This window comes from Salminus brasiliensis, chromosome 4 (genome assembly GCF_030463535.1).
Source record: "Salminus brasiliensis chromosome 4, fSalBra1.hap2, whole genome shotgun sequence".
In the NCBI taxonomy this organism is placed as follows: Eukaryota; Metazoa; Chordata; class Actinopteri; order Characiformes; family Bryconidae; genus Salminus; species Salminus brasiliensis.
In genome coordinates this window covers 44679910-44695816 of record NC_132881.1, presented here as the reverse complement: position 1 = coordinate 44695816, position 15907 = coordinate 44679910, and the positions used below count along the sequence as shown (strand labels likewise).

Here is a 15907-nt window from a genome sequence, read left to right as displayed (position 1 = left end):
GCAGGTCTTCAGCACTGGTCTGATCTAAATCACTCAAGATGTTTACACTTGCTTAAGCCAGCGAACCGAATCAGAATTTTGACGAAAACCGTCGCCCCTTGTAGCAATGAAGCAAAATCAAAACAAACCCAAACCTAACTAGTCAAAATCATATTAGAGTAGATGCTCCCTCTTGATCAGGCCTTAGAGGATGAAGGAAGCCACTGAGGACGTCCAATAAAATGTCAATTTTTTTGTTCTTTAATGAAGCACAGTTCAATTCAGTTATCAAACGATAACTTAAATATACATGGATGTCATATAAATCAGTAAAATCATTCGACAAGTTCAACCTAAAGCAACAGACATTACAGAGAGAAGTCAGCGCAGCTAAAACAGCAAATACAGCAAATACCTGTACGGATTATCTTGTGTGTTAGACCAAAATGAGTTATTTACATTTTACACGTATACTTCCATGAAACGGATCTTTCCTTTTTTCTTTTTTTTCTTTTTTGTCTCATAAAGAAAACATTACCAAACACGGTGAATTTTAACAAGCAATGACTTAATAATGATACGCGTATATTTGTACAAATAAATAAATTACCAGAGAGAACATACATAAAATAATTTCAAAAGTAAAGCAAACAAACAAACAAAAAACAAACTCTTATATCTCTCAATTGTGCCATCTCCAAGATCAGAGAAAATGGAAATTGGCTTATTTTAAGCACTTCGTCTCCATCCTCCCTTTTTTTAGTTCTTTTTTTTTTTTTTTTTTTTTTTTTTTTTTGCTGTCAGAATATGAATTTTCTCCAGTTAACCGAAGAGGGAATCCCAATAAATATGTAATGAAGTAAACATTACCTCACATGATAAATAGTTCATAAGAAACACAGCCACGTTGGAGCGCGGGCGATATTGCAGCAGATATTTGTGCTGAAGGAAAACCTGGCCAACAGTTTAACCTTCTATTCAGTATCCATATCTACACGATTGTGAAGGTCTACTGCTTTTAACATCCCTCACGTCTTGAGGAGACACACGTGGCTATTCATTATTTGCCTATGTCGCTATTTGAACCCAAGAAGTGGAACTTAACAAAAACAAGACAGGAAAGAAAGTAGGTGGGTTCAGGTATTGTGGGCCAGTGGACCAGCCAGTTTGTTGGGGTTTTAATGGCAAAACCATTGTCTTATTCAATTCCTCACTAGAAATTACGTTTGAGTCTATTTACAGCATTTCCCTTTAGTCATTTACAAAGAATGCAATAATACAAACCAGTTTCCCAATGATCTGATGACCCAGAGCACCTGAACATCCTATATAACAGCTAAACCAATCATTCACAAGAATATCTTTATTACACTGGCAGTAGCTGTAATGGTGGGCATCTTATTTTTGTACACGAACCCTGGATTTGTGTTAACGTCTGGGCAGATTGAGAGAGAAACATATTGCAAACGAAAGACCCTCTTTTGAAGTGGAACACTTCTTCTCAATCAGGACTACTTCATACATAAGCACTACCAGCAGTCTATCCTCCATCCACACGGATGACCTCAGCTACTTTACACTGGATTATCCCAGAAAGATCTTTCTTTCAGCTTTCTTTCAGAGCTTCAATGGCATGGGTTGAGGCTTAGATAGAGTAGAGAGTCACACTCCACTGACATAGACAACAATGTGTAGCTTAGTAATATTCTTTTAAAGAACAAAAAACAAAAGGATAAAGCAAACAGGTCTTACTTGGTCAGTCAAACGGTCCTTTAAATGCTTCCACATCCTCCACATGACGTGAGAGTGATTTTGGGGGGGCTGTTTTCAGTCAATTGGAATATTGTATGGTAGACTGGGTGGGAGATGGGGGAGAACAAAAACAAAGGTGTGTGTGGTACGAAATATGTCACAAATCGTCTTTTAAAGAGTGTCTTTTTTGTTTTGTTTGGTGTGAAGAACGTCGAGATTTTGCTTCTCACACGCAAGCCGAGTACTTCATGCGTTTCTGTTTCTGCCTCTGGTTGCAAAACCACACGCGCACCACGTTCTTTTTGAGGTCCAGCTTTTCTGCGATGGCCGCGATTTTCTCCGATGAGGGCCGCGGCTGGATGGCGAAGTACGCCTCCAGAGACCTCTTCTCGGGCGCCGCGATGGACGTGCGCTTCCTCTTCTTCTCGGCGCCGTTGAAGAGCTCCGGTTTGCTGAGCTTCTCGCGGTGCGACTTCTCGGCCTCCTCGAGCCACGCGTGCAGGATGGGCTTGAGGGCTATCATGTTGTTGTGCGACAGCGTGAGCGACTCGAAGCGGCAGATGGTGCTCTGGCTGAGCGAACCCACGCCGGGGATCTTGAGGTTGGCCAGCGCCGCGCCGACGTCCGCCTGCGTCACGCCAAGCTTGATGCGCCGCTGCTTGAAGCGCTCGGCGAACGCCTCCAGGTCCCTCGGGTCGGCATCCACGTCGCTTATGCAGCCCGCGGCATGTGGCGGGAGCGCGTGCGCGTGCGAGGGCAGCCCGTGCGCGTGCGCGTGCGCGTGGGCCGCGTGCGCCATGCCGATGGCCGCCGCCGCCTGGTGCATGTGGCTCACCCCGGCCGCGGCCATGTGGGCCGCGGGCGCCGCCGAAACCATGGAGCCGTCCGGTGCCAGGGCGAGGCCGCCCGGCGTCAGGTGGTCCAGCAGCTCGCCCTCCAGAGCCTGGTGCGGCTGGTGGTGGTGGTGGTGGTGATGGTGGTGATGGCCGGCGCCCGCCAGCGCGGACGGGTGCGTGATGGGCACGGACGATGAGGATGAGGAGGCGGACGATGAGGTGCACGGGAGCGCGTTCATGGTGTGGTAGGTGGCGTCCGGCTTGAAGGGGCTGTGGTGAGGCGGGTGGTGCTGGTGGTGGTGGTGGTGGTGGTGGCTCTTGGTTGGAGAGACGATATCCACCGCCGCCAGAGCTTCGGCGCGGGCCAGCAGACTCTCATCCAAGCCGCCGAATATATTGCTCTGCAATTGCAAATAGAGCGCGCACATAATCGTCAGCAAGGGAATTCGGGGCACACGCGACGCGATTTTAAAACATTTCCAGCATGGTGGGGCAAAAAAAGGGGGAAGCAGCAGAAGGGGAAGAAGCAGACGATTTCAAAACACACACACACACACATACACACACTGCACGCGCACACATATTGCATGCGTTAAACAAGACACATGCAACATCCCAGGTCATAAAAATTAATATGAACGGCTAAACCAGAATGCATAAGTTGGGAGGGAGGGAAGGCAGTATTGGGGGGGTGGGGTGCATTGGAGGTGTTGGGTGGGTGATTTGCTGTGCAGGTATAAAAAAAACATCAAGCACGCGAGAAGAAATTCCAGAAAAGTGGGCTGTCAAAAAAGAAAAAGTGCTGGATGATTATGCAGAGAGATACGTACCGGTGGGGTCGGAAGACATGCTCGGCGCATCGCCTCCGAGCTGCTCGCGCCGCCGGCGCTGCTACTGCTGCTACTGTTGATGAGGCGCGTGGACGAGCACGAGGACGAGGGCACCGAGGATGAGGACGACGATGAGGACGGTGGAGAGGAGGAAGAGGATGAGGACGCTGTGGAGGACGCGTGTAGCGCGGAGTACTTGGGCTCGGGCAAGCTGGTGTGTGGCAGGGCGAAGGCGTGCTTGCCGTTCAAAGACATCATCATCATCATCACACTCTCGTGGAGGCGAGCAAGCCTCTTCTCCAATGTTGTTTTCTTTTTTTTTTTTTCTTCCTAAACTAAACTCCGCCTTCCTTCCTTCTTACTTCCCTTCTTTCCTTCCTTCTTCCACTTTTTTGCGCTACAGTTCACGAGTTCAAGCCCCCTTTCCCCCTAAAAGCCGGGGTCTTCTTGAGCCTCTGCGCGTCTGAGCACAAGTGGCGATCAAAAAAGAGAGTAGAGGAGGAAGACCAAGACGAAGAGGAGGAGGAAGAGCAAGAGTAGGAGGAGGAGGAGGAGGATGATGATGATGATGGTGATGATGATGATGATGAGCCGAGTCTCTAGACACAACGCATCCACTGTGTTTATTACCTGCTGGTGCGGGTTCCCCTGCTCGAGATGATCGAGCTCCAACAGCCTGATAAAGCCATGCAAGCTCTTCTGTTGCTTCCTCAGGTTGTTTGTTTTCGTTTTTGCGTTTCTCTGGAAAGAAAACGAGTTCCTTCACGTTTTGGAACGAAAAAGTGGGAAAACACGAGAAAAAAAAAGTTTTGTTCTGCTCCTTTCCTCTTCTTGGAGATCTCCAAACGCTCCCGATAAAAGGTAACACCAGCAGGGCTGATAATTCTCGACCTTTATCCCGTGTCTGCCGTGGAGATGTTGAGTTTGATGATGAGGAAAACCGTGACGGTCGCGGCGCTACAGCTACATTCAATGCTGCAGGGACTCGATCTGCCTCTGCTCTAAAGGCGAAGGGCAGACTGCCTCTCTCTCTCTCTCTCTCTCTCTCTCTTCCCCCCTCCCTCTCTCTCTCTCTCTTTCTCTCTTCAGCTGAGCTCTCTCTCTCTCTCTCTCTCACACTAGCTCTCGCTCTGCTCTCACTCTCTCTCTCGTCTGTACCTGAAAACCCTTTTTCATGATTTATTATTCTTCATTAGCCACGCCGCCGCTGGGGACTCTGCGCATGGGCAGTCCTCCACCAGGCATTCATTTACAATGCAGCTTAGATGGAGCAGACCATCCTACTCTAAAGTTACTGGGGAGCCATAATATTGTGTAGTAAACTGTGTAGTAAAACGCGTTAAAATACCACCAAACAGGAATCAGATATGTAGCTCAACAGGAAAGGAAGAGAGGTGGTGGGGAACACGAGCAGAGCTACCATGGACAGCTCCACCAAGCGCGTTGAAGAAAGCACCATGGACAGCTCCATCAACCCCCGCTGAGGGAAATAAATCAAGAGTACAACGTGTTGACTATCAACCTCATTATTTGGGGGGTAACGTGAGACAGCAAGACCTCATTAAACCAGCCAAATGATGTCCGTACAGAAATTCGAGGATATTAAATCTAAATTTCATTTGTGCCAACGTCAGAGAGCTTCTCCAGAAGATACCTGCATGCTCTCGGGAATGATTCATGCTGACGAATTAATGTTCCCAAGTTATGGAAATAAATAGGAAATAAATAGTGCACGTGTGGGCAACACTACAGTAAATCCGAATGGATATCGAGGGGATTATGTACAATATTTTTGTTTTATTAATGGAAAGGAACTGTGGATTATTTCAACAGTCCTTAGAATTTAATTGCAAACTCAATACAATTGTCGCAGCGGGCTATTATCATATCTTCGTACTAATTAGACTACTTTTCATCAGTGATATAATTAAAAACCTTTAATCATGTTCTAATTAACAAGGCCTGTCTGATTTGCTTAATCTCTTCGAGTCCACTGGATAGGCTAATTGATGTGAGGGGCGGCTGAATAGCCACACGTTTAAAACACCATAGGTCATGTCTTTTAGGTTATTTGCGTTTTTTCTAGCTATATATTTTCGTAGTGAAAAATGACTTTCTGTGATTTCTGTAAAAGGGACGTGAATTTAAATTAAAATGGTCAGGCCAGCTTTTAGATATACTGATAGTAATTTTAGATTTCCAAAAATAATGATGATGCATTGCTTTTTATTCCGATGGTATTTATTTAACATAATTAGCTAGCCTCCTGGGTCATATTTCAACGCGTGCATCAAGGTCATACTATCTTGCTTAGGCGCCTTAAAAAATCCTTTATTTAAAATACTCTACAGAAACTATTTAACCATTTAAAAGCTAAAAGCCTTAAAGACAACGCATCTCCACAACATCCCAACGATGGCTTAAATTCCATCAGTTTCAGAGCCAAACTAATGAGCGCACTGTCTCAGCGCATGCTGTGATGTGCAGGCGAGCATAATTACAGCGATAAAAATGCTGATTCATTTTATTAGTAGTGTTATAATTATTCTTTTATTGCTATAAAAGACTCTACGTGTCTTTGAAGAACCTCCGGTCTCTTCAGAGGAGAAACTCTCTCAAAGCACAGCCTGCTTTGGTCGGGCGCGTAGCCGAGAATTGTATAGCACGTACCCAGCGCGTGGCTCAGATATGTTTCAGGGTCTTCTTTTGTTAAAAAAAGTTCAAAACAACTTGGTCTTACCTCGCGCGAGCACGATGCTTTGTTCAAGCGTTTGATTACGAGATTATTATCTTTTATAGTGTTCTAGACTCGTGATAGTCACTGGGTTCTGTGTTTAACGTCACGAGGGAGCAGTTCTATTAAAGGGCTCTGCATACTGTTGGTCTACGTCATAGAGCAGTTTATAAGTTCGTATTCATGTTTAAAGGTTCTTTAAGGGATATATATCTATAGTACTTCAGTTCTGTGTTAGGGTTCTATTTTTAAAGGTTCTTTAAGGGATACATATCTATAGTACTTCAGTTCTGTGTTAGGGTTCTATTTTTAAAGGTTCTTTAAGGGATATGTATCTATAGTACTTCAGTTCTGTGTTAGGGTTCTATTTTTAAAGGTTCTTTAAGGGATACATATCTATAGTACTTCAGTTCTGTGTTAGGGTTCTATTTTTAAAGGTTCTTTAAGGGATATGTATCTATAGTACTTCAGTTCTGTGTTAGGGTTCTATTTTTAAAGGTTCTTTAAGGGATATGTATCTATAGTACTTCAGTTCTGTGTTAGGGTTCTATTTGTAAAGGTTCTTTAAGGGATATGTATCTATAGTACTTCAGTTCTGTGTTAGGGTTCTATTTGTAAAGGTTCCACGCAGCGCGAGCAGCTCGGTTCTGTTTTATGGTTCTTGGTCGCGAGAGTCATTTCGATCTATTATGTGATCTAATTTGTGTTAAGGGTTCAATGTCGCGAGAGCAGCTGGTTCTTTGTACAGGCTCTATACAAGGCTATACACGTTTTTGTTTGTTTGTTTGTTGTAAGTGTTATTCCACGTCGTGCGAGCAGCTCGGTTCTGTTTTAGGGTTCTCGGCCACGAAAGCAGCTCGGTTCTGTTTTAGGGTTCTCGTTCGCGACAGTTATTCGGTTTCACTTAGAGGTTTTTTGTTTTTTTTTTACCTCTCAATCGGGACGGCCAGCCCTCTCGCGCGCCTCTTCACGAGACTTCAAGGCCCACTCAATGTCTGCTCGTGTATACCGAAAGACTGATTTATGATGAAATTTTAACGAAATCATTTATATTTCACCAGCCCTAAATCGGCGTATGAAATTTTCATTCTCGACGAAGCACAAAAAAGTGTATCTAATGTCAAATAAATCAATTGAGCTCCTCTAAAGCAATAGAGTTTGAGGAGTGGCTTTGGCTCACCGTGCAGTTCAGCGTGCTGGATGTGGAAGGGCTGCGAAACGTCCGCACTCAATCCACATTTCCAGACTATATCCAGACCAAAAACGCTCATATTGCCTGAAGAAAGTGTGAATAGTTGAAAAAGTGGAAAATGCATCTCAATCCATTTTCATCCAGTTTTCATCCAGTGTAATAATGTGTGAGGAGCAGACTATCGACTCTCGATCTTATTCCAAGTCATATATTATTCCATATATCTACAATATATCTACAATAAGACACCTTATCTAGCTCATATAGTGTTTATTTACTAATATTAAAATAAACACTAATAATAACACTCCTACAGAAAGTGGTGGAGGTTCTCCATCACTGTGTTCATCATTAGAACATCTCCAAAGTTCTCCTCTCTTATGGAGTCTAGTATTATTTAGAGTTCTCCTCATATCAACACCTGGTTTGGTGGTAAATCAGGGCTTAATGATGGTAAATCAGGTGAGCTGCTGCTGCTGCTGCTGCTGCTGATGGAGTTGAACACATCCTCCACGCTGTGCTGGCTGGACTGGGGGGCGTCCAGGAGAAACCTGGAGGAACCGAGCTCTGTTCTTCAGACTAGCTCACCGACAAGATCTCACTACTTTCTTTCTTCAGAATGAGAAGCTCGGTTCTGCATTGGTTCTGATGAGATCTGGAGTTCGTACTTTTATTACAAACTATTATCGATTATTGATGAGTGACATGATTGACATGGTGTGTTTAGGTGCCTAAAACATCTACACAGGATTGTTTATAGATATGTGCATATATATATATATATATATATATATATATATATATATATATATATATATATATATATACAGTCTGATGATCCATGCATCTGAAATAAAAGTGTTATTACAATTTGTGAATAATTATTGGCACCCAAAACTGTGTATAGTTAAGCCAGCCAGAGTTTTACAATCAAATCTAATGTAAGGCAGGATTTATACTGGGAATTTTAATGCAAACATTTATACTGCATTTTAATTTATTCAATTAAAATAATTAGATGATATTGGAATGAGCTGACACCACATAATCACCTATTTGAATGTAAACACAATCAACAAAAACAGGCAGGCAAGAAAACCCTTGGTTTTAGATTTTATAACACTAAAATGTGCTACAAAGGGTACTTTGAGTGATACCATGAAAGAACCACTTTCAGCTTCATCAAGAACCATTGAAGAACCTTTTTAAATTGATAGAACATTTTTACACTGACCTAAACCTTTAAAAGGTCCCTCCCACATACATCTCTTCTACAAAAATGTTCTATATATATATATATAACCAGGAGTAGTTCTTCCATGGAATTGCTCAAAAACACATTTTGTAGCATCCTTATTTTTAGGCATGTACCCTATCACTTTCTCCCTCATCCCAAAGAACCTACAGCTCTGTCTTCCCGGGTCCATCCTTCTTAGGGTCTCTCTCTCTCGTTCTCTTCCATCTGATGCTTCTGCTTCAGTTTATATCAGCAGACAGGTGCTGCAAGCAGCTGGGCTTGGAAAGATTTTCCTCCGTCTTCAAAAGAAAGCGTCTTCAGACTGATAAATGCACTTTTGTTTCTTCGCTAAGAAAAGGAGCTCTCTGAGGAATTCCCACTAAAAATGGAGCTCAGCAGAGCTTCACACACTTTTTTTGTTTTACTACGTATAAATAAGAGCGCAGAGGCAACAGCGAGCTAAAATAGGGATGCGAGAGGGGCGGGGGTGGAGAAAGAACAGCTCTGGTTGATGTACAGTAGCTCAGGTGACTTGTTTGCTTTTTTTGACATACATCAGAATCAAGGTAGAGTGCCGCGGAGCTTGTGTGCTTTACACAAAGACGTTCAGGAGAGCGTCCCTCAGGAGCTGGGCACGTTAACAACCCCAATTATACCCGGACCACCAGAGACGGCTGTTTTAATACACACCGCTCCTTTGTAAGGTAACTGCAACTCGCTGCAAGAACACAGAGACAAAGGATGCACCAGCACCAGAGAGAGAGAGAGAGAGAGATTCATGCCTGTGTGGATGTGAAAGATACAATGGGTACACTCTTTAAAATAAGGTACAAAGAGTCCTTTGAGCAATGCCATAGAAGAACCACTTCCATAAAGAACCATATGTGTAGGGATTTGTAGGGAGTGGAGAACCTTTTAATTGGTAAAGAACCTTTACATCAAGAGAAGGTTCTTCAGACCTTCAAAAGGTTCTTCACTCTTACACATCTCTATTTTACATCTCTTCTATGGCATCGCTCAAAAAACCCATTGTAGCATTTTAGGATTGTTTGGGGTCAAAGCGAGTGTGAGAGTGTGTGAGAAAGTGAGAAAGCTGGTGTGTTTGTGTATGTATGAGTGTGAGTGTGTCAGGGAAAGTGAGACAGAGAGAGTGATACAAATGGTGAGAAAGGTGGGGTGAGATCCTGTTTGTGTATCAGAAAGGCTGTACTACAGACAGATACATAAAGAGAGAGAGAGAGATAGAGAGAGAGAGAGAGAGAGGCGATGTCAGACTGTGTTTGTGTCGTCTGGTTGAGTGTGTTTTTGTGTGTGTGTGTGTGTGTGTGTGTATGTCAGAGCATGGCGGTCTCTCACCGGCAGGAGTTTAATTCGTAGCAGCCCCCCTTCATCTCCTCACAGCTCTTTACATGACTGTGTGTGAGGTCAGCGCTCAGGAGGGGATGAGCCAATAGCAGTGCAGATCAGCTGGGTCTCAGCGTAGCACAGACGCAGCTTAGCTCTTAACTCTGTCTCTCTAAAGTCAGGCCAACTTAAACTGATACAGTATCTGATTACAGAGCACTCTTTTGAGTTAACTTAGTTTAGCCCAAAGTTCTCCTAACTCATGTTTTTTACTTCTGCATCTCAGTTTGATCAACAATCCATTCTGAGTTGAGCCTCAAAATACTGTGTAAGATGTTTATTCTGTGGCCCCTCCCTCTTGATCCGGTTTCTGACAGTGAGGCTCTGAGCCATTGCTGGGATTTTAACTTATGATGTCCTCACACTTGCTGAGCAGCAGTTAGACTGTAGGGCCGGTCTAGAGCTGTGAAATTACACTACATAAAAACCCAGTTCTGAGTAAATTTACCTTTCCTTCTTTCTCAGACACAGAAATGTACACAGCTCTACTGCTCTAGAGTGGAGCGACTGTCTAACTGCCTGTTTGTTAAGAGACTAAGATTAAGAGGTGATCTAAATCCAATCAACACCACAGCCCTCCATGATCAGGAGTTTAAGAGTAGGAAGGCCTCTTCCTGTGTGATATGGGGAGTTCTAAGTTGCAAATGGAAATGGAAAAAATAAAACATATTGAGGGGGAGGAGCCACATTCTAAACCTCTAACACAGTATTTAATATGTTTCAGCTAAAACTGACGTGTTGCTACGCTAATGAAATGTAATTAATTACATTTATATCATGCCTTTCTATTCCATTTACAATCTGCATGGAAAACATTTGACATAGTGAAGATACAGTACACAATGTCTCTTCTTTCCAAGACTTTACTACTAATCAAATTCTAATGATAATAAAATTAATATATAATAAACAGATTTGTGATGAGGATATCAATAACACATAGATGTGTTAATATTTCTACACACTAAATGTGTGTAATATTTCATGGTGTAAATGCATCAGATTTAGACAACTGTATTCAAGACTAATTAAGGTATCATATGTTGGCCTTAAGTCTTAATTTTATCTGTCAACCTCCTAGTCCTCACAGGCCATAGCTCTGCAAGCATACCTGCACATCTAATCAAACTCATCAAACAATTGGAAAGGCCTTCATGAATTGAATTTAGCCTATCAGAAAAGAGAAAGCACTAATGTCTATAGAGATGTGTCCCACAATGAACCTAGTTTGACTCTCTGTACTAATTTGTAGATTTACACATTATGTCTCGTATAGTATTTCACTATAAAGGTTCATTTCATTATAGATGCTTTGTGGATAGTTATCTTGCCTTTACCTTTCAACTAAACATCCATTAAATGTAACTGATCGTCAGATTAATTTTAATGTAGATGCTTCAAAATCAAATCCAAAGCCTAAATCCAATCCTGACCTTATCTTCAACCCAAAGTTCGAAGCCAACTCAAAAACCTACCTCAATGTAGATAATTAGCTGGGTTCACCAGATTACTTGCTTTGCTTTAAGCATCTGGAGCACTCGCTCAGTGCACCCTGACAGCAGGCATCACTCATAGCAGTCAAAAAACTACAATAACACACTTTCTCTTATTAGGTCATTCCAGTCATGCTTATTTTCCTCTTATTGTCAAAAAAATGTAAGGCAAAGACACATGGTTCGCTACAATGAGGTGAGGCCTGCACAGGAGCTGATTATTGAGGGTTTGAGGGGGTGCGTGCACCAGGAGGTCAACCAAGCAAATAACACCGCACCAATTTTCCCATGATACAGTGCTGCCCGTGGCCCTGGAACGAGGCCTGAATGAGGGGGTTCAGCGTTCAGCCACCCCGGGACTTCGAGCCAGAGCACAAGAAGGTCAATCCTCATAATGATGTCACATACCTCTAGGTCCTCCAAATCAATATTACCGCAGACAGGCCCAAAACACACACACACCACCTAAAATAAGGTAGCAGTCAAGGAAGCCTCTGAAAATGGTGGCCTCTATGTTGACATATATGAAATAGGCCCATATCAACATCCCTGTTGGCGTTAAGGATTTAATTGTCAATCTGGGAAATTTGCCTGCCTGTGGGACTGCTGTGACAACACCTCCATGTTTGATAAAACACTAGATGAGGCAAAAACTGAAATGATCAAAGATCTAAATATGTACACTACCAAAAGTCAAAAGTTTTAGAACTCCACAATAAGCCTGCTTTTCTTATTTTGCCATCTTATCACTGACTTTCTTACTGCCACTCCACCTGCAGTCAAACCTGTAGCTCCAAGTCTTCTGTTTGAAGCTGAACCTGAGACTTGGTCCAATGTTAAGCCGAGCTACAGGGTGTAGTCATGTGAGCCCCTGTCACACAAGCTGTTGACTCTCAGAAACTTGTCTTCTGATGCTGTTGTGGATTTGAATGTATCAGACCTCTTCCTTAACCAGGCCTCTTCAAGCTTTCTCAGGTTTTCAAGAGGCTTCTGATGGTATCGGAAACTGTAATCACCGCAATCTGGCTTTATCTGGAGATTTTTCCAATGAAAGGAGCTCCACTTTTAAGAGTTAGACTGCTCTATATACAGATAAAGGGTTTGTGGATTATAAATTGTTTGCATACATTTTCAAAGATTAATTTACTTCCATTGCTACAGACTAGCTATAGGTTGTTAACCAATGACCAGTTTTATTATGTTGTCTAAAAAGGCCCAATTGTTCAGTTCTTAGTTCATTTCTTTCTTAAAATCCAGTCAGTTTACTGATTACCTTAATACCTGTAATATTTGAGGTCACTGCACTTTGTACCATTTTAGGTTATTCATTAAACTTCACTGAAATGCTTAAATGTCAGAAAACAGGAATATTTAGGGTATTCTAAAACTCTTGACAGTAAATAATTAGGTTGAGGAGTATACATTTAGAGTATTTTACTGACACTCCTGTCCAGAATCATGTTACACAGGTAATGTTAAGAGTCCTGCCCAATGACTATTATTGGCCTAGTGGGATTGAACCCTAGTTTTATATTTAGGAATTATTATTTAAACATTAGACCACACCACTCAAGACTAAAATAAGGATTAACATTTGACACACTGGTAAATATGAAGCACATGCCTGTTAGCTGACTTGTTAGCCTGTTTCCTAATGACTAGTGAGGTTTGTCTCTAAGCTTTACCAAAACAGTAACTACAAATAAGGTTCATCTAAGTCAGGGACTACGGCTGCTGAGCTCTGTCCTGACACCAGCTGAACATCTCTCATTAGTCTGCCTGTCCCAGGTGGTGATAATATATGGCTTGTCACAGGTTGTCTAATGGTTGATGCTAATTGACCCCCTTTCCGCCTTTCTTCCAGGCGAATGAAAAGGTTTTTTCCCGCATGCTCTCGCAACAAATTCGACAAATTCAAAAGCTCTCGCCTGTCACACTGTCACCACACGAGCAGCTCGCGCTCATCAGCCATAATGATCATTTTTTTCCCACCCTTCATCCAATCGCCTGCCAAACAGCCCGATTTAAAGTTAAGCCAAGTATGTGTGTGAGTGTGTGTGTGTGTGACATGATTAGTTGAACTGCCTCGTCTGATGGTGTCTGAGCACTTTTTTCCCCACTTTTTTTCTTTCTGGAGTGTGTGTGTTAGTGTTTCCAGAGGTCGAGGTGCAAAACGCTTACATACAGGAACATTCAGATCAGGCCTTCTTCCTTCAGCTGTGAGTGTTACTGACATGAAACTCATTTAAAAATAGGAAATCCAACAGTTTTCTGAAGTCACAGCAGCAGTAAGACTATCATGGTGGCATGGTGGAGCAACCAGTTCCCATGGTTTATGTAATTGGTGTTGTTCATTTGCATTCAGCTAGACTTCACTGGAGTTCACCCAAAATGTCAACTGGTTAAAGTTATATTTGTTTTCAATGGTTTATAGGTGTGTCAAATGACACATTTGGACTTTTTTATTGAGAAGTAATAAACACAGCGTCTGTAACAAATATCCTTTGGAGCAATAAATAAAATAATGTACAATAAAATAATCAACTAATCAATGTGGCTTGTGCAGCAATTTTAGTTGCAAAGGCTGACAGATTACATTTTACATTACATTTAAGGTCTTTAGCAGATACTCTTATCCAGAGCGACTTACAAAATTGCTTCACTGTTTACTCAGAAAATACCCTTAGCTAGTTTGTATTAGCTAGGATCGAAAAGATCCCTCTAAGCTTAGATACTACTAAATACTAAATAGGTCAGAATGGAGACCACAATACTCTACAATACAAGTACTATTGGAAGAGGAGGGTCCTCAGTCTGCATTTGAAGACAGCAAGCAACTTTGCCATTTGGACACCCAGGGGAGATTTGTTCCACCAACACAAACGTAAACGTTGTCCACCAAGCAAAGAAAGGCTATAATAACATAGCCAAACACTCTCAACCTGAGACTTTTTAATTAGAAATGGCAGTTCAGGGGAATTGTGGAAGACAATATAAGATCTGGAAGGCTAAGAAGGCTCCTGGAGAGAACATTGCTCATATGCTGGTAAGAAAGGCAAATCAAAACCCATGTAATTCAAAACCTGCTTAAAATTTCAATCAATTGGGTGGTGCTTGCACAAATATAATCTACATGGAAGAGTCACTTCATGCTTTGGAAACAAGTGCTGTGTATTGATGAAAATAGAAATAATTGTACACAATCAGCAAAGGTTTGATTTTATGAAAAATAACTCGACAACTATGAAGCAATGGGGTGAATATAATATGTTATGAGGGTGTGTTGCTTCCAAACTAGACCCTTTGGTCAAGAACATTGAAAATTACATTACAGAGAATATTTGATCTCTGCCCCCTGTGGAATGTGTGTACAATGTGTGTACATCATTGAATGGCAGTTCCATGGCATTGGGTAATTAATTTATTTGAATTCAACAAATAAGTTTCAGCAAATTAATTGATCAATCAGTGTAAAAACTGAAATGAAATGACCCAGTAATTCTTAATATGAGGACAAAACTGATAACTGTAAAGTGAACTCATGTTCAAAGAAGGAACATTCAGTGAAGAAGAGACAAGTTGGTACATTTAATGATCTCAACACAATTACGCTGTCAGGAACCTGACAAGAACCTTTAGATAGGGGTCACTCAAATGGTCTTTTAAGCAATCAGAGCCATTTAATCATGGCCATTGCAGATACATAGCTACATTTGTTTCAAGGCTTGAATTATCTTTGTAATTATTGCTTAGAATTGCGTTCATCAATCATATTTGCTGAGAACCTAAAATATATCATCACGGTCAGAACCATTACATTTTTGTAATCATCAGCTGCTCTTTATATTGTGTAAAAAAATATATATATATTTGTTACCATTAAAAAATAATACTTTTCTTTCTCCTGTAAAGAAACTACTTCAGAGATGAGGTTTGTTTCCGGTACATTTTTTACAATGATCATAAGTGTTATTATTAGTGAGATGGCCACCAAATGCTAGCAATTGTAAGCCCAGCACCTTCACAAATACAGCAACCACATCACGTGTGCTACCGTAATGTTAATTTTAAAACATAAGTAATGAGACGCCTCCATTTATGCAAAACGACACACAAGTTTGTCCATCGCCTGGTGTGGCCGAACAGAGATGACGTTCATTAGGGCCAATCAGTGGTCCACCATGCTACACACACTAAGATTGAACCTGACACTTTACCTGCTGACTTTGTGTGTATAACTTTCTAATGTATTCGCTGTACCCGCGTGCTATTGACAAAAACACAGCGGCTTGATCAAAGCAAGCCATTCAGTAGGTTTGTCAGGGCCACGAAGACAGGGTCTGTAACACTAATGATCTTCAAACGCTTTCCCGTTGCACCGGGAGATCAGCACAACTCCCAGGCAAGTACCCCCTTTCGTCCCCCTAGAGAAGGCCTAATTGTGCTTGGC

The 15907-nt window shown here is 42.0% G+C and overlaps 1 protein-coding gene across 1 annotated transcript; it reads right to left on the bottom strand.

Annotated features, from left to right (window-relative positions):
• Positions 1-217: 217 nt before the first annotated feature.
• Positions 218-4210, bottom strand: pou4f2 (POU class 4 homeobox 2). Its single transcript, XM_072677142.1, has 2 exons — positions 3398-4210; positions 218-2968 (listed from the first exon to the last, which is right to left on the bottom strand). Exons 1-2 carry the CDS (start codon positions 3662-3664, stop codon positions 1958-1960), a joined length of 1278 nt encoding a protein of 425 aa, XP_072533243.1. The 5' UTR covers positions 3665-4210; the 3' UTR covers positions 218-1957.
• Between the last annotated feature and the right edge of the window lie 11697 nt (positions 4211-15907).